This window comes from Rhinolophus hipposideros (genome assembly GCF_964194185.1).
Source record: "Rhinolophus hipposideros genome assembly, chromosome: 13".
Taxonomy (NCBI): Eukaryota; Metazoa; Chordata; class Mammalia; order Chiroptera; family Rhinolophidae; genus Rhinolophus; species Rhinolophus hipposideros.
Genome location: NC_138059.1, coordinates 8,205,014 through 8,223,475, shown reverse-complemented (window position 1 = coordinate 8,223,475; position 18,462 = coordinate 8,205,014). Strand labels below are relative to the sequence as shown.

Below are 18,462 nucleotides of genomic sequence, written 5' to 3'. Positions count from 1 at the left end.
AGCTTTCCTTCTAGCACTACATCCATATAAGAGTAAAGCAAAAAGAAAAGTCAAGTTAACGACAAGTTCTTGTCGTTACCACACTTAGTGAGATTTTAAAAGCAATTAAAACGATGTACATAGACAATAATGAGGAAAAATACTATTTAAAAGAGCCAGCTCTGACCTAAAACAAGGGAAAATTATGTGTGCACATGCATTCCATAAAAATATACATGAGGAAAGCTTTGGAAGCCTGAAACCAAAATATCAGTAAACCAAGCCACACTTAGAAAAATGAAAGCTGATTTTTATTTTATCAACAGCCATTCTTTAAACATGAACATGCATACGTAATACTCTACGCACACATCACAGTTTTTAACGTTAGTTAATAAAGGTTAAACACACAACATACATCCTTACAAAAAAGTCAAAATGCAAACTTAAAACTTTAAACAAAAGTCTTACTAATTTAAAAAAAGTTTGTGTTGGGTACCATTTGTACAACACAGTTAATTTAAACATTTTCATTTTGGCTGCACATGAAAAAAGCGGCAGTAGAAAATAAAGTCATTGAGGGTTTTTAAATAGCAGAGTAGGCAGTTTTGCCATGCAGGAGAAGCAATATTAAATATTAGTTTTCAAAAAAAATCCACATTTAAAAATATTTAGTTCAAGTCACAGAATTTTTCTCAGTAGAGATCCCAATGCAATGCGTAATTAGCTGCCTTAGATGGCCTGTTTGAAAGGACAACATCCCTTCAGAGTTGAACTTTACTGGTTTTGGCACAGAAAAGAAGTCTTAAGAACAAGAACATGATTTAAAAAGAGGGAAGAGGAACAGAGGACAGAAATAAAAAGCAAGAGTAAATGAGATCGTAATTGCAATCACTAAAAACCGTGTCCTCATCACTGCAGAACAGGGCTTCTGCCTGCAGCAGGAGCTCATCCCGGAAGTGCTATTGCAGCATGGACTTAATTTGCTTGGAGGTAGTCTCATCATTCAAATGTTTCGTTGTGTACCTAAAAGTGAAAAATACCAATTTGGGGAAATTAAACAAACAAACAAACAAGAAAACATTATCTGATCAGATTCTGTAATTGTGACAAGCTGAGATCTTCTCTCACAAAATCATGCCTTTTCATTCCAGCTGTAACCCTGCTGGGTTCTGCTAGCTTATCCTCCCTACCACCTTTGAAACAGAATTTCCAATAGCTGTTTAACTTAGAACTACCTTACTGAAACACTGTGGTTAAATTCTAAAGTAAACAATTGGACCTTAACTTCTTACTCAGAGAAAATTATTGTTGTTCCACCTCAGGGGCTGGCAAATTGTAGTCTTTGAGCCAAATCCAACCCACCACCTACTTTTGTATGGCCCATTAGCTAAGCATATTGTTACATTTTAGAATGGTTGTGGGAAAAATCAAAAGAAGAACAATACTTCTTATTAATGTGAAAATTACATGAAATTCGAATTTCAGTTTTACTCAGACACAGCCATACTGACTCATTTAAGTGTGTTCTATGGTTACCCTCTGGCTACAATGTGACTGCGACACTGTGAGTAGCTGTGACAGACACCAGGAGACCCACAAAAACCTAAAACGCTTGCTCACTCGGGCCCTTTATAAACAGGTTTGCTGACTGCTGCTATATTTACTCTGTCTTTGAGACAGTTCTGTCACCTCCCCCAAAATGTTTCAATTCTCTAGGAGCAGTTATTTTCAGGCAGATGTGTGTTGCTGTAAGTATGTAAATACAAATTAAGAATTCTATGAGAAAATTCACCATAGGATTCCTTTAATAGCAGAAATTCAATAAGCAAGCCTACTATTTGTCAGGCCCAGTTCCAGGAGCTTACAAGCTAGCAGAGGGAGAAGATAATTATATACTATGACACAGCAAAGGAGGGCAGCACTAGATGGGGCTTTAGAAACCGGGAAAACCAGGTCACACGGACGCACGCTGCTGGCCATCGTTGAGTTTGGAGATTATTGTACAGGTAACGAAAGCCAGTGGAGGGTAAGAAGCAGGGGAGTGATGCGTGATTTCATGTATGTTTTGAAAGGATCCCTGGCTGCTAAGGGAGATCTGTAGGGAGGAGCAGATGGTACCGGCCATGGGGCTGCAGGGGCGTCCAGGTGCCCCAGGCTTGGACATGTCAGGACCAATGGAAATAGGTGCTCGGTGCTTGAATGTGGGATATGTTTTGAAGGTATTATAATTCAGACAGGACTTAATGTGGGATCAGTTAATCTACCTTAAAATAATTTCACATATATAGTTGTATTTAAGGAATGTATCATTTTAAGTAGACACACAGAGATAGTCTCTCTGTGTTAAACTCCATTCTTATTAGGTTCATTTCAAATCAATTTAAAAACTGAATACTTGAACTCAAGTAAATGCTTAGGGAGGGAAAGAGACAAAGATATGCTTACTAAGTACCTGCTATGCTCTACAATTTTACATAGAAGTCCCTTCCAAATTGTTCTCCTATTATACACCCTTGGTGTATAATAGGTGCTCGATCAGCATGTGTGCATTAGGAAGTCAAGAAGGGAAGCAGCCAGGCTGAAAGGCAAATGCATACAGGAGTATTTACAGTGTGATAGGTGATGCAGCAATGACTAAGCTTTCTGTTGTTTTTCCCAAGTGCACACAGAGTACACAAAGTTACACATAACCTTCCTGATGCCAGCAAGTAAGGATCTTCCCTCTCCTTTATGCACTGGACAGTGGGAAGAGTCAAGTCACGTGCACAACTAGACGTCTACTGCTCAGTAGTTGGAAGTACTGCTGCTCACCAACGTACTGGGGGGACACTCAGGAGTTGTAGGGCTTTCCTTCCCAGCCAGACACAAGCTCGCCCTCACTCCTTCTGGGGGGGGTGTTCTCAGACCCTCCTGGAGAGCGCGAACCCACAGGTGCACTGCATCACCACACTTATCAAGAAAGGGACAATAACATCTAGTGTACGCGAAAATAATGTATGAACAGGTATGGTCTGATTTCACTTGGTGCACAAAAAAAAGGTCCTTTTCCATGTGTAAATGACTTTTCTACTGAAAAAAAGCAACTCTCATTTACCTTTACTCTTACATGTAATAAAGAAGGTAATTACCTAGCACTGAACCTTAATTCCCAGTTCTAGCTTTCTTTCTCTTATGATCAAAGGCATTTGGTTCCATTTCTTCACATGTGAAATGCAGGCATGCCTTGTTGCTTTCTCTTAATCACATACTCCTACGTTGGAGGTACTATATAATTACTATAGAAAAGCATCCAAAATAAACAACATATCTGTTTGCAATTATCTCCCCTTTTAAAATTTTTTTGGTGATTAACTGTTGGCTCTGAGGGAAAGGATCTGAGGGAAAAGGAGTGAACATCAGTTCAGAACACTGGCTATTTCCTAAAGAAGAAAAGAATTCAGCACAAATGTGTTCCATTTTGTAGCCGGGTAAATAACAATTAACAGTCGCATGGTACTTTTGGGATTACAAACAGTGAAGCACACTTCAAGGGTTATGCTGACTTAGTTTGAGCAGCGTTTCTCAAAGTACTGCATTATCTAATCTACATCAGCGAAGGTGCTTGTTTATAAAATGAGCTGCCTGGGCCCCACCCCAGACCTAATGAAGACAATCTGCAGGTGGTAACCTGGGAACCTGCGTTTTTCATATCCATCCAGAAGATTCCAAAGCACACTGACATTCAATCACATAGCAAACCTAAGGCTCAATGATACAGAATCATGTATATGGGATTTCAAGAGTGAAATCCCAAATTTGAAAACAGATTCTGACATTTATGAAATATATACTCTTCTGGTCCCTCAAGAATTGAAAGTTAAGTCTTTGTACAACGGAGATACCGCCAACATTCCATTCCCACCATTACCTCACAGAGCTATGGAACAGATGAAATAGTTACATATATGAAATTACACTTCTATTTTCTAATTTCCATCATATATTTGAAAAGTAACTTAAAGCTGGCAGGCAGCTCTTGCCTCAATGGTGCTTTTCTCCCCCTCGCCCTCAAACACAGATTGCCGTGGGGGCGCTAAAGAAAAGCCACTCCCCATCTTTCACTCACAGCACTGCCTTTCTTTGCCCTAACTCGGAAGTTAAAGAGACCGAATCGCCTTTAAACTCTGAGAGATACAAGTAAGCTCTGGGTTTTTAAATCAATGTTTGAAGCACAGTCCCTTCAAGGTAAAGCAACACCAAAACCTCCTAGACTAGACCTCAATCACCTCTTACTTTTAAAACAAGGATTCCTGTCACTTGCCGGCTTTGAAGTCTCGTCACCAGAAAGAAAAGGGCTTGGGAGAAAAACCAGGCTGACAGGGACACGGGGAGTCTTCACAAAGGCACCAAGTACAAAAGATGCACAATACCGCCAATATTGGTAAAACCAACGAAAAACCTCGAGAGAAAAAGTTCCAAAAACTTAAGGTTTTTGATAGGCCTGTGGTTGACAGAGTTGGACACTGTAAGGATTTTTCTTGTTCTATTATCTCTCTATAATCATCTGATGGTCAATTAGAAGAGCCCTCCCAACTGTTTACGGAATACTTCCCGTAACCTTAATAAAATTATTTGATGGCTCCACTCAGCTAAAATGACACAACTTACATGTTGCTTTATGACGTCCTGGGGTGACTAAGCATTCCGGAGAAGTAATGATGTTTAGCTTACAAAACATGGGGAATATAATACTGAACTGGAAATCGTTTTATTCCATTATGTGAACTACATGGCACTTCCGTGAGAACAACCAAGATGGGCTGTGACCCCAGAAAAATCACTAAATATGTATTTTTATGGCCATATAATTTCTGTGTTTAAACACACAAAAAAAATCAAGTAACAAGAAAACCATCTTTTATGTTATGGAAATTATACCACCAATGAAATCTCTGTAGTCAAGATGTTATGTGCTGAGATTTTCACTTGAAAATATTCCAACATTTTTAGGAGCTTTACTAACTCAATCAAGTTAAGTTCAAGCTGAGAAAAGACATCAAATCATGATTGCCTTATTTCCATTATAATACACAAAAATAATAGACATCTGTATTTGAGAAATGTAATCACTATATTAAAAGAGCCAGTTATAAAACAGTTTGTATGGTATTGTTTTGTAAAAAGATAACTATTATATAGAGCTATAACTATATACAAGTGTAAAGAAAAAACTCCGGAAGGATATTTACCAAAATGTTAATAGCGGCTTATTTCAAAATAGTGATAGTTCACAATTTCTTTAAATTTTTCTGTTTTCTGGACTTTATTTACAATTAGCATATACTATTTCCATTAAAAAGTAAAACATAAGCAACCCTGGCTTCCAGAGGGGCAAAAAGTGAAAGCCAAACTTCAGCAAAGTGAAGTTGCTCTTCTCACTTGCGCACACGCGCACACACCTCGTACAAACACTGTAACCAATACTTGAAAGCAAAATGGGATCTTTGCATTTCTGAGTTGAATTTGTAGGTTCATATCCTTTGTGCTATGGCACGGTGACGCACCCTCGTCCACATTAGCTTTCTGACCCACATGCGTGTGGATATACACACCTGAGAGCATTGAGAAGACCTTCTACACTATTCGGAGGCTGGTCCTTAAGAACTTTGATACAACCTTTCATCTAAAGAGAAAAGAAAACAGAAAAGGTAAAACATCTGCTTTTGCATCTAACATTCACTTCTGAAACAGTCATGTTTAAACTAGCACAACTATCGAACTCAGAAGAAGTTACACACCAGAAATGTAACTGTTCTTAGAACAGGAATAAACATCTACCCAAGTGTTATTATTTTCAGTTTGTCAGTCAAACACAACTTTTCAAGAATCAAATCAGTCACAAGAAGCACAGCCACACTAGGGAGGAGACTCAGGGTCAGCTAAGGGAAGACTTCCTGGAAAGGGTATGGAGGAGCCTTTTGCAGGACAGAATGGACATGCTGGCAAGGAAACGAGGAGCTTCCCAGGCAGACAAACGCCATGACAAAAGTAGTCCAGTGTATCCCGCGCAGAGGACAGGATTTTGTGGAGCTGAGATGACTCGCACAGAGGAGTTTATAGATGGCCTTGAAAACCAGAGGGCTCACTGGGAACTGATGGGGGTGGCGGCAAAGGCTTGTTCCCAATGACTCAATGAAGATGACACAGAAGCAAGATGAGCCTGAATACTATGAAAAACCATGCCACAGTAGAAACACACAGGCTTTGGAAGCCATGGAGGTGTGGGTTCAAAACTGACTCTGCCATTCACGAGCGGTTATATTACTTTATCTCCCTAAACTTTAGTTTCTCGATTTGTAAAGGGGAGATAACACCTACATCTTAGGAGTATTTTCAGAGTTAAATGGGAGAACAAATGTGAAATTCCTGGGACACAGTAATCACTCAATAAATGTTAACTCATCTCTCTTTACATTGGATGAATATAAATGAAGGCAGGAAGACTGGCCAGCAATCAGTAATCTAGATAGAAAATACCAAGAGCCTGAACTAGCGGTGAGAGGGAAACTGGAGGAAAATTCACACCAACACGGGTTATAATTCTGAGATGTGACAGGGTAAAGAAAGAAATTACAAAATAGAGAAACCTGGGCTATAGTCACAAATTATTATGATTCGGGAGAGGAGGGAAAATAGGTAGTCTTCAACTTTTTTCACTGGAGCACCTCTACTGACTTTTAATGTACATCTGGAAATAAATCTTTTGTTTGAAATAGCCTTTGGCCAAAGGAGTGAAAGGATATTATACAAAATCTCTTGTATCTGATTATTTATATTGCCAAATGTGCACAAGCACCACTTACGAGTAGGAGGTTACCCTACAAGGGATACCCTGAAAGACAGTACAGTTACCCTCAGTCATCCTACCCACCTGTATACAGTAGTTACCCTCAGTCATCCTACCCGCCTGCATACAGCACAGTTACCCTCAGTCATCCTACTCAGCCTGTATACAGGCTGTAAGAAATACCGCAAGAGAACAGGCAGCCCAAACCCACCATCAGACTACAAAACTGAGTTCTGGGACAGAGCGCAGCCTGCCATCTCTGTAAATAAAAGCCTATGCTTTCCATTTACGGACATAACGGGAAGTACATAAAACAAAGTAACTTACATCGATTTTTGAAGTTTTGGCAAATGCTCCCACTGGATGTACGTGGTCATAGAGTATTATGACGCCCACCATTACCCTCAAGCAGAAGGACACTGTCTCTTCATTTGTAAATCTGCTTCTGTATTCCCTGGAGAGTACAAAAGATACAGATGGATGAGGCACATCAAAAATTAATGAGCTGCTTCAACTCTCAGCGGATGCTGCAAGATGCACCCTGTTAGTCTCTAAGAGGGATACTGACATGGTGCTACCCCTCTGCTCTGCAAGGACATGCCCAGACCATGATGCGGGTGGAGCAGTTACCACCCATATTCTGGTCTGTATGCACCTTGGTGTATTACTCCTTCTGCACAGCACACACCAATTTTAGAGAAATCACCATATGAGAAAAAACCTCACTAGCTTAATAGAGCAAGTACGACGGCTATTTAGGGGCTAATTTCATCTAAACACATTCCTGTATTACTAGATTTAAATTTTTCTAAAATTCAACCATATTCTTCTCATTTGGGGAAAAGGAAAGAGAACTTTTGTCTATACAGAAGGCAGCATGGCACAGCAGGAAGAGTCCAGAACCAGGATGAGGACATCCACCCAGGAACACGAGTGGGGTCGGCCACTGGGCATAAGTCGCGTCACTTCCGAGGACCTCACTCTCTTAAATGAGGAGAGGGGTGATAATGACGAATAGCTGCCCTGTTGCTTCATAAGGTTTTGCAATAGGATGACATATATAATAGTGCTTTGGAAAGTAAAAGGCTCCACAAGACCAAAGTTATCTAGTAAAACCGGATGTCACTCAGGAATCCAGGAGGGATTCTTTCTGCCTGCGATAGGAAAATCCAGCCAGAAAACACTGTCATACATCCCAAGTGGCTTAAGAGAGAAGAAACCCAGAAGAGAATTCAGGTGAGTGTTGAAAACAATGGAGACTGAGAACTGAGACTGAGAGAAAGGGAAAGGCAGAAGACTAACTCTAGCGCTCCAGCAGAAGGCAAGGTTCTTGAGTGAAAAGGGACAGAGAAAGTTTATGAGAAGCAAAACCCAAAGAGCTTTAAAGCTCTTCTCCTACCCTCCAAAAAAAGCACCACAAAATCCCCACTATGAAGAATCTAAGTTAGTCTGACTGGTCAGAGGTATCCGGAAACCAACTGTACTTTATTCTTAACCAGAAGTTCCATTAAGCTGCCCCATTATTTTAATTTTGTTCATTTGTTAACGTTGGCTATTTGGGATACACTTAATTCCCACCTTCCAAATATGACACTGTCATATCTGGACAACCACTTCAAGAGGACTGTTAGTGAGAAAAGACCAGCTAATACTCACGGTGTCTCCAGCATGACTCTGCACACACTGGCCATGGTGCTTAGACAATCTGTGGTATTTTCTATTGGTAAATTTTTATTCTGTAAAAGTGTATGGAGAACAAAACAAGTAAAAGTGTCAGTTATTACTTAAGTATAATTTAAAACCTAGCATAACATGAAAAACTTAGCAACTTTAAAACCTGGCTCCTACTCTTAATTGTGTAAAATGCACAGTGGACGGCAGATCCCGCTCTGAGCTCGGGGCTGCAGCTACGAGTAGACAGCCGGGACCCTGCCTCCCGAGGCACTGCCACTCCGACACGTGGGGACAACCACAGCACGCAGACAGGGCCTCACAGGCCGTGAGGCATGTGGATTTGTCCCATGGGTGATGGGAAGTCCCCGGAAACATTTTAAGCAGAGGAGGAAGGGAATGTGGTTTGTATTTTAAGATTACTTGGCTGCTCTTTGGAGAAAGGACTATAGCGGGGCAAGCGTGGAAGAAATAAGAACAGTGAAAACATGAACACAGTAATCCAGGGGAGAGGGTGGTGGGCTCATCTGGAGAGGCAGCAAGAGAGGAGGTAAGTTTTCAGATTCAGCACCTATTTGGGAGGGAGAGCCAATAAGACTGATGGAGCGGATGTAGCGGGTAAGATAAAGAAAGGAATTTAGGATAATAAGCGTAAGTTATTTTCTTGCACAGACATACTGTGGAGATACTGCAGGTTCAGTTCCAGACCACCGCCAATAAAGCGAGTCATACTGTTTTGCTGGTGGAGGGTCTTGCCTTCAATTGAGAAAAATGCAACAACATCTGTGGAGCGCAGTCAAGTGAGGGGCAGTAACGCGAGCTATGCCTGTACAGTGGGACTACGAACGGAGAGGGGGAAGACAGGAGACAGGCCTGGGCTGGGGAAAACTATCATGACTCTGGTTTGGTCACGATACTGCCCGCCCAGAGGGAGGCCGCAGACAGGCAGAAGTGGACCTGTGGGCCTCGGAGAGGGACGGCAGCAGTGTGTACGTCTGGGGACCCATCGCTTAGCGCTGGCACTGAGCTGTGGGACTCGCTGCGCTCCTCGAGTCTGCAGGCAGGCAGAAGAGGACCAATGCAGAGAAGAAGGTCCTAGGCGGTGCTTACCTCCGACACAAACTTTGTTGTGGCATCACTTAAGGTTTTCAGCATTGGGGTTGCCTCAGCATAAAACAAAGACATTCGATTCGCCAATTCATTATTTACTTCATTTTCTCCTTCTGCCTGTGTAGAGAGTAAGAGCACTTGATATCAATTCATAAATTATTAAATGTGATCTCATTTATAAAAGGACCAAGGCTGAGTGCTAATGCTTGCTAAATTAATCTGATAAACGCTCTCAAATTACACTTTAGACCCTCAAGTGCAAATAATACTTAAATATTCTTTAAAAATCGAAAGATTAAAAACGGTGTCAAGCAACTTTAAAAAAATATTTTATATGCCATTAGGCAATTAAATGCAATGGTGCCGGGCTGCCTTCTGTGTACAGGGATTTTTCTAAACGCCTGGAAGACAGACGATGACTGACACGGCACGCTCGCTGCCTCCATCAGGACCGCACAGGACCCACAGTGACACGCTGAGAGGTGGAGATGGGAGAGCGCTGTGACAGGAAGACTACGTTAGACTGGAAGAAACTAAAATGGACTCAGAGGAGAGTTAGGCTCTTGCAGGTGACGATGGGCAGGTATACAGGTATGCCAACCAGCCAGAGGGAAAGAGCACATTTTCAAATGACCTGGAAGAGTGTAACTCCGTGTAATTCAATGTATTCAGTGTAATATGTGGTAGCACCTCGTAAAAGGTAAGGTTGGAAAGGAAGGTCAGGGTCGGACTGCAGAGGCTTAAACGCTGGCTTAAGTCCTCCTGTACGTGATGACGGAGCACTTCAAGTGTCACAAGAAAGGAATGACAAGTCAATTTTCTAAAGAAAGTTAGCTGATGACAGTGGGCAGATTGTGCCAAACAGAGACTATAGGTCAGAAAATGAGTTCTACTACTATAGAATTACTGCCAAACAGAGTGAGAACGAGGCTTTCAATTGGGACAGACGTTATCAGCAGATGAGAGGAGGAAGAGATTTCTGAGGTATTTCACTTCACATTGACTGGATTTACCTACAATAACTGAGAGTGAGAGACAATGATACAAAGGTAACCTGAATGTCTTTGGCCGTGAGTGATGGCAGGATGGTGACAACAGAGGATTGGGTGTTTTGCTTTTATTTTATTTTACATGGTAAGTATGAAAAAGACAGATGATAGGTCAGCCTCAGAGCAGAAACTGGTCTAAGCAAAACCACACACTGACGCAAGTAACAGATGCTTCATGGAAGAGAAATCTTTTCTCCAACCCAGGGCCTGTCTTAGAGCAACCACTTCATAAAATATTCAATGGGGAAAAAATGGTTTCCTTTGGTATTTTCTTAAAATCTTACCCCACTCACCACTCTTTACATACTTATATGGCATTTCTTTATTAAATTACCTACTAGAGGCCAGGGCTGGTCCTAGAAATTTCTCTCTTTTTCACACAATATAGGTTCTCAAAATACCCAAAGAACAAGATAATTTCTTTTCTTCCTAGTTCAGGTTTTACATATGGTATTTGACTCCTCGGGGGGAGAAAAGCGTATTAAACAGGGTAAGAGGGGAGTCAGGGGCTCCTAAGCCTAAAAAAAGCAGAAGACATGCTGTGCCAGCCATGGGACAGAGAAGCCCTCCGGCCAGGACAGGCGCAGAGGTGACACCTCGCTCTCCCCTCCTGATGCCAGCACTTCTACCCCAGGCCAACTTTCCTCCAAGATTCTTCCATTCTAGGAATAAGGGGACAAATTACTCATAGCCACTAATTCACAAAATTATTGTGCCATTAAAATGAGAATACATAGAGAAATTTGTTAAGTATCAATGTTATATAGACAAAAACTAATCTTACTGAAGTAGTCATAGGAATGTAAAGGATAAAGCAGGGAAAAAGGTAAACACAATATGGTTTGCTACATTTTGCCCTTTCTTCCTACAGCTGTGGTTGCCCATAGTTACTAAATTAATTACTAGCTTTAACTTTATCAGAATGAATGAACAAATAAAAGAATAAATTGAAGGAACTGAGAGATGAGTTATTATTAGCATCCCCCGATTCAAAGCATTAACTTACTGGAACATTATTAATCCTCATACGACTCAATGTTCTTCTATAATAGCTGAAATCATTCTGTATGGCAGGATTTGTCATCTAAAGAAGACATTTATGAAAGAAAAATGTATTATGTACTAAATGACAGTGTAAAAATTAAATGAAAAATCTATTAAGTACAGTTTTTAACTCGTTAAGTAACACTCCCAATTTGTAATACCATTTTAATGACTAAAACCGCTATCATGCAAACTGGCTTTTTGACACTTAAATGATGGAACACTGTCCTCAGTCTTTACTGAACACATAAAACTATACAGACTAATTTTTAGTCACGCTCAGTATGCTTCCCTTCTTCTTTGCAGTAATTTCAGGTAATATACTAAAAGATTGTTTGTCTAAAAACAGTATTACTAAATAAACAAAAAACAAGAAGGAGTTTGTAGGTACTAGTTTTGGAATTACAATAAAAGTATGCATATATGGTCAACCTTCAAACAGACTAAAATGTTCTATACAAATTATCTGTGCTCAAAGTGTTATAAAAGAGAATAGTTGTTTATGATGCATTCATAAAATGTTGAAGTTAGGAATTCAGCTCTTCCATTTTCTAGACGAGGTACCCAAGGGCCTGAAAAATGAAAGGCCCTGCCTTCTAACTGGTTACTGTGACAGGGACTAAAGTGCGATGCAGGTCTCCTGAAAGGAAACCTAGCACTTGTTTCTTTTACACGCCCTCCTTCTAACAATGGGAGGCAGGTATGTAGGCAGGTAGGTAGGTAAGTGGGTAGGTAGGTAAATAGATGGGGGCGGAAAGAGGAACTATTTTAACATTTTTATATAAAAGAGAGTAGAAATCAACTGGGGATGAACAGAAAATCAGAAAAGGTCAACATTGTTGTTTCTAGAAATATTTTTTAAATGAAGTGAAATGAAGACAGAATACTGGGTAATTTGCTATGCATGTATCAAAAGACCTGCTGTAATTTTTAAATTCAGTTTTCCATACTTGCTAAGCACCATCTGGCAGCATTTAAACACCTTTCACAAGGTCTCCAGGCATTTCCTCCAAGTGCTCATTAAAAACTCATGATTTTCATATAGTCAGGGCCAGCAGAAAATCCTACCTTGAGTTCATCAAACCGGAGTGTGAAATGAAGGATTTCTGCAAACTGTTTAGCAAGAGCCTGCTCTCGCTCGAGATGCTGGGTGGGAGAATATGGGGTACTTGTCAAGGCTCCCAGAAGCCCTCTTAATGCTGCTTCTAAAGGAAAAAGATTAAAATGTTAACCTGTTTATTTCTCCCTGACATTTGTTTATTAGAAAGTGAGCAATTTATAAATGTTACAATTTCAATTCTCATAAAAGTTAAGATCTCTTTAAAAATCTAAATACAATCCCTCAAACTGAACACTATTTAATAGAATAAAAACCTTACATGGACTCATTCCATTTTGTAATTCTATAAACCCAAGTTCAAAATAATGCCAATGTAAACTGAATGAATTACCACCACAATCAAAGGGCACAGTTCGTATTTTCACCATTCAACACAGCGTTGCTTTGACCTACGCTAAGTAACTTCTTCAATGGCATTCCATCCACAGTAAAATCTGTCTGTGGCTATGACTGAATTACCAACTTCTCACACTCTGAATATGCTGTTTATTTATAAATACGAAACTGCTTTCTTTCAGCTACTAAAACAAACAAAAATTTAATAATTAGCTTTCTGAGTTTCTTAAGAACGTGGCATCTCAGGATCATAATATAAATATTCTAATTTACTACATAAGTAAAACGGGCCCTTTGAAATAAGTGCTACTTTTGGAATGCCAGACTAATATTGGGTTTAAAACTGGATATACTGATATTTCACTTCAAAAAAAAAAATCATAGAAATAAAAATATTCAGTTAGATTACAGAATCAGAAAACCACGCTAGATTCTATTCAGAGAAAACAACAGTTTACAGAATTAGGTGGTGATCCAACTTTAACAAATAAGTGTCAGATTAATACACAAATATTTCTTAATGATAATAAATTCGTGCAGATCATCAACCCTTACCTACAAAAATACCAGCTACTATTTATGAAGACCTAATTGCGAGCCGACTTCCATACTGTGTGCTGAACCTGGTCTCCCACTTAACTTTCACCTTCAACTCTGACATGGGTGACACAGCGGGGTACACTGAGTTTCAAAGAGTCAGATGGCAAAGGCACAGCTGGTAAACGCCAGGTGTTTCTGACTCTGCAGCCTTCTTCTTTCCACCATAATAAATAGTTTCTCAAATCAAGGCAACATTCTTCCTAGCCTTTTGTCATCTTATAAATATTAATCTGCTGCCACCAGTAATATGTCCTCTCATGTGTCTGCTATGTGCCAGTACTGAGCTAGGCTCGTCATGACATTATTTGTCATCCACACAGTAACTCCAAATTGTAATTATCACCTTTTAATAGTAAGTCAAAACAACATTTTGACTGTCTACTATGTGCCACGTACTAGGGAAACAGAGGTGAAAGTAGACATGCTCCCTATGCCACATGGAGCCTGATTATACAGAGAGAAGAGAAATTACTACAGTTGTGATGTGTGTGAAGAAGGACACAGTACAATAGAAAGGCATAAACCTACAGCCTCACCCAGTTAAAGACTCAGGAAAAGGCCTCCCTGAGTAAGTGACATCTGGGCTGAGACTGGAGTGTCCACCAGGGAAAAGGAAGTTTGTGAAGTGTCAGGGCAGGGAGCCAGCTCCTGAGCTGGGAAGAGCGTGATCCAAGACTAAAACAATACGCATACAATGTGTGCCATAGCACGCATCCTGGCCTTGTCACCCGAATGTCCCTGGACAAAGTATTCAAGCCGGGAAGTGATATCAGATTAGCATTTAAATACTCCACTTCATCTGCAGTGTGGAGAAAGGATTGTAGGCGTATGGACATTTTACAGAGGTGCAAGCATGGATGTAAAGGTCAATTAAGAGGGAAAACATTTTTTGGTTACTTTGAAAAATAGTTTATTTCTCCCAAGATTCATTTCATGTGTCAATGTTAATACAAGTGAAAAGCAAAGTTCAAGAGATATGAGAACAGGAAAAAACAACAAACAAAAAGAAAAACACACCAATAACTGTTACAAAACAAGAGTGCTCCAAAAACATTTGCATTTCCTAAATTGTATCAGGTCCAGGGTTAATTCCAGCGGTCAAAGCACTTTGCTGCTAAGGGGATGGAAGACCCCCACCCCACCTCAGGGGTGGAATCAGGTCACCTGGCTGAGTTGGGATGGCCATAGTTACCAAACTTGTGTCCATGAATGGCTGAAGCCCTCAGTGGCAGACCTAGCACAAAAGCGGTAACACTCAAGGTGAGAAGGCTGCTAGATGCCTCTCGCCTTGGGGGCCTGCTGATATGAGACGGTCCTACTGGCCTACAATGCCCGGAGTCAAGAGACAATCAGAGACAGAGGATCCCCAGTGGTGGTCCAAGTCTCTGCCTGAGTTGGAAAGAAAGGGAGGTCAAAGAAGAGGTGATGTAGGGTTTGGTCTCTCTGATGAAACTCCTAAAACAAAACCATGTGGTTATGATTCTTAGAAAACGTAGATGACAAAGAGAAACTTAATGGGCCACTAAGCCCTACATTCTGGAAGAAATTAAATGATACACTGACCAGTGCAGAAGCCAATATAAGAACAGACCATCTGGGAGAAATAGTATAGACTGATTAGTCCACAAGGCAGAGCAAGAAGGGGAAACGACTAGATGATTAGGAAGAGGGGGCCCTGCAGAAAGTTCCCCATTAGAGACAAGAGCAACTGCCACCCACCTACTATCAAAGACCAGTCCTTGAATCCTCAGAAGAGAACCCAAAAGATGTGCACTTTGGGGGATTTAAGACAGCCAAGACACACAACCACAGTTACTATGGGCACTCCGGAACCTTTGGAACAAATTTTGATCAATTTAACCCAGTGAAAAGAAGTCAACATGTTGGAGAAACTCCCTCGTTATGATCTCTGGAGATGGTCCCTACCATAAGCCCCAGGCCCAGGAGGGGGAGAAAGACTGAGGGGAGACAAAGCAGTTTATCTACTGTCCGGTCACATGACCTTCCCTTACGAAGCTGCCAGAAAGGTCAAGCCCTATGACAGAGCTCAGCATCTTCCAAATTAGTCAAGTGATCCCTTTCCTATCCCTCTATAAATACGCAAATGGCAAGGGCTCAGGTCCCTCTTCTGGAGTGCGCCCACGGGGTATCTGTACAACCCTCTCCTTGAGACTGCAAGATTCCGAGGGCCTCCAGGCCTCTGTGTATTTAGTGCATTTATCCTCACCTCTGGCTCAACAGTGAGGCGAGAAGAGAAGAGACAAGAGAGGTACTGGACGTAACGCAGAGGGCTCAACAGTCTAGAGTTCCAGACAGGACACTACAGCTCAGAGAATGTAAACGATGAGCCCAAGACCACACAGCTAGTGACCGACAAACACCAGCATTCAGACATGGGCCGTTACGCCTCCAGAGCCTAAAATCCAGTGACTGCCCCTCCTAAATACCCGTTATTTGATACGGCAGATGTGTGTATTCATTAATCCTTCACTCACTCATCCATTCAACAAACACTGTGCTCCTGTCACATGCAAGCAAGGATATGCACGCGTCCTTTCAGCCAGAACACTGGGGACATCACTCAACAACTCACCAGGTTACTGGCTAAGAGATGAGGAGGAAGCCATCAGATCTTACATTTGTCCTTCGCTCAGCATTTTACGGAAGCCCCTCAAGCACTATAAAGAAGGATCGAGGCTCCCACACGACACCCTGAACACCAACAGCCTTTTGCTATTACCTGTTACTACAGCCCTCTGCTGAACAGAACACAGCACCCACGACAGAACACATACCACTAGCCTGCTTTAATTCCAATAGTTAAGATATAAGAAAACACGTAAGCCTGACTGGTTTGGTCTATTTTACAATTATTCTCTTTTTTACTGGCAAATGTTAACAGACCAAGATGAGCTTGAAGACCTGAGCAGCGCCTGAAGCAATTTACCTATAAATGCAGCCAGGAACTAGCAGCCCCAGAAAAACTCTAAATCTGCAAAAGTGAAGAAAACCACAATTAAAAGACCTCGGCTCTGAAGCCACAAAGCAACAGACTTTGGAGAAACACGACTGAAAGGCAAACAGTGTGAAAGAACCAGCTGTCGTGCTTGGGAAAATAAAGTACACCTCTTTCTTCTAGGGAGAAAAGGGTAATTCATAAAACATTTCTATCTCAACCATTATTTAAAAGCATAGCTTTTAAAAAAAAACAACCACAGAACTTCACCTTTAAAGCAAAAGCTGCGAACACAATGGCAAGCAGCTAATATAATAGAATATGGAAAGCAAGACGTAGACGTAAGAAAAACCAGGAAGCGCGAGGAACCTCTTGCAAACAGAAAGCACGTGCCCTGATGGACAGAGATGGTCCTCGATCAGCATGGGCGACTGAGGCCGGTCAGCGAATCAACTGCTGTCTAAGCTCCTGATTTTCTCAAAATAACAGAGACTTAAAAACAAATCTCCAAACCCAAATCATTACCAAGTTTTAAAAATTATTGATTTTTTGTTGTTGTTGTTACAGCTGACATTCAACATTATTTACTATAGTCATGGGGACGTAGAGAGCAGCATAGAGAATATAGTCAATACTGTATGGTATGGCGCCAGGAGGGTATTGGCCTAATCAGGGAAAAACTGCATACACATTACATAAATGTATAACCACTGTGCTGTCCACCTGAAACTAGTAATTACCAATTTTTAAACCTGACAACTAATTAGGAATTGTTAAAAACCATGTGGGCCAAACAAATCACATCCCAGGTCTAAATTTAGCTACAAGCCCCCACTGTGACTTCCACTTTATGGTGTGATTTTTCTACTGTTGTTTGTATTCATGTAGCATACGTTTATTAGATTCAAACATCAAAACTATATAAAACGCAGGTCCAGATCTTCAATTCAAATGTTTCAAATTTCTGATGCATCTATACCCCTCCTCTACGGCCACAACTTCACACAGAAAAGCCCCTCCAATTTCCACCTTTCAAATCACACAGCAGCTAAATGGCTAAATCTTACCTGCTCTGCCTCTTCCTTCTCTGAGAAACAGGATCCCACTTTGCTCACTATTGCACTGAAGACAATTCTAACCTGAGTTATTTTTCCCATGTGAAGGAAAAAGCGAATGGTTTTGACTTCTTTTTGCTTTAATGACTCTGTCGGTAACTTTGGGTGTATCACTAGCTCGCTATTTCTCATCTTGTACAGTTTTATATATGAACTGCTCATAATCAGCAATGATGTTAAGAACACGAACATCTAAATAATCCAAAGGCCTGGGGATTAGTTTCCACAACTGGGAAAGGATTTGGGGTAGACTGGGGAGAAATCTTAGCAAGTGGTTTCTCCTACTAGGGCCCTTTAGACTGCAATGAAATCAGAGATTTCCTTGTGGAAATCATAATTTGTCAGGGAGAATGGTCTAAATAAAGACCTGGTTGACAGGGATGATAAGATTGTGCTGTAATCTTATAGTCAAACAAGCTATGGAACATATAAATTTAGCAATGTGAATATAAAAATGCTAAAAATTACTTCTGGTGTCAGTAAATGTCTTTTTCACTAGGGAAGTCATAATTACAAGACTTTCAACTTACCTAACCTCTGAGAAAATTCGTAAAATTTCTTTAATTTGCCTACTAGTGGAACAACTGCACCCCACGCCTTCTCTTGTAACTTCTCATCTGCTGGATGCTGGATTGCCTTCAAAATCCAAAGGG

The 18,462-nt window shown here is 40.8% G+C and overlaps 1 protein-coding gene across 19 annotated transcripts in view; it reads right to left on the bottom strand.

Annotated features, from left to right (window-relative positions):
* Positions 1 to 268: 268 nt before the first annotated feature.
* Positions 269 to 18,462, bottom strand: part of CYRIB (CYFIP related Rac1 interactor B) — a 129,229-nt gene continuing 111,035 nt past the window's right edge. For all 19 annotated transcript variants that reach the window (XM_081070180.1, XM_081070171.1, XM_081070176.1 and 16 more), the window contains 8 exons: positions 18,340 to 18,445; positions 12,751 to 12,887; positions 11,645 to 11,722; positions 9,590 to 9,706; positions 8,465 to 8,544; positions 7,136 to 7,262; positions 5,574 to 5,644; positions 269 to 1,005 (listed from right to left, as the gene is read on the bottom strand). In XM_081070180.1, coding sequence (XP_080926306.1) covers positions 942 to 1,005; positions 5,574 to 5,644; positions 7,136 to 7,262; positions 8,465 to 8,544; positions 9,590 to 9,706; positions 11,645 to 11,722; positions 12,751 to 12,887; positions 18,340 to 18,445 — 780 coding nt within the window. In that variant the 3' untranslated portion in view covers positions 269 to 941. The remainder of the gene's footprint in view (positions 1,006 to 5,573; positions 5,645 to 7,135; positions 7,263 to 8,464; positions 8,545 to 9,589; positions 9,707 to 11,644; positions 11,723 to 12,750; positions 12,888 to 18,339; positions 18,446 to 18,462) is intronic.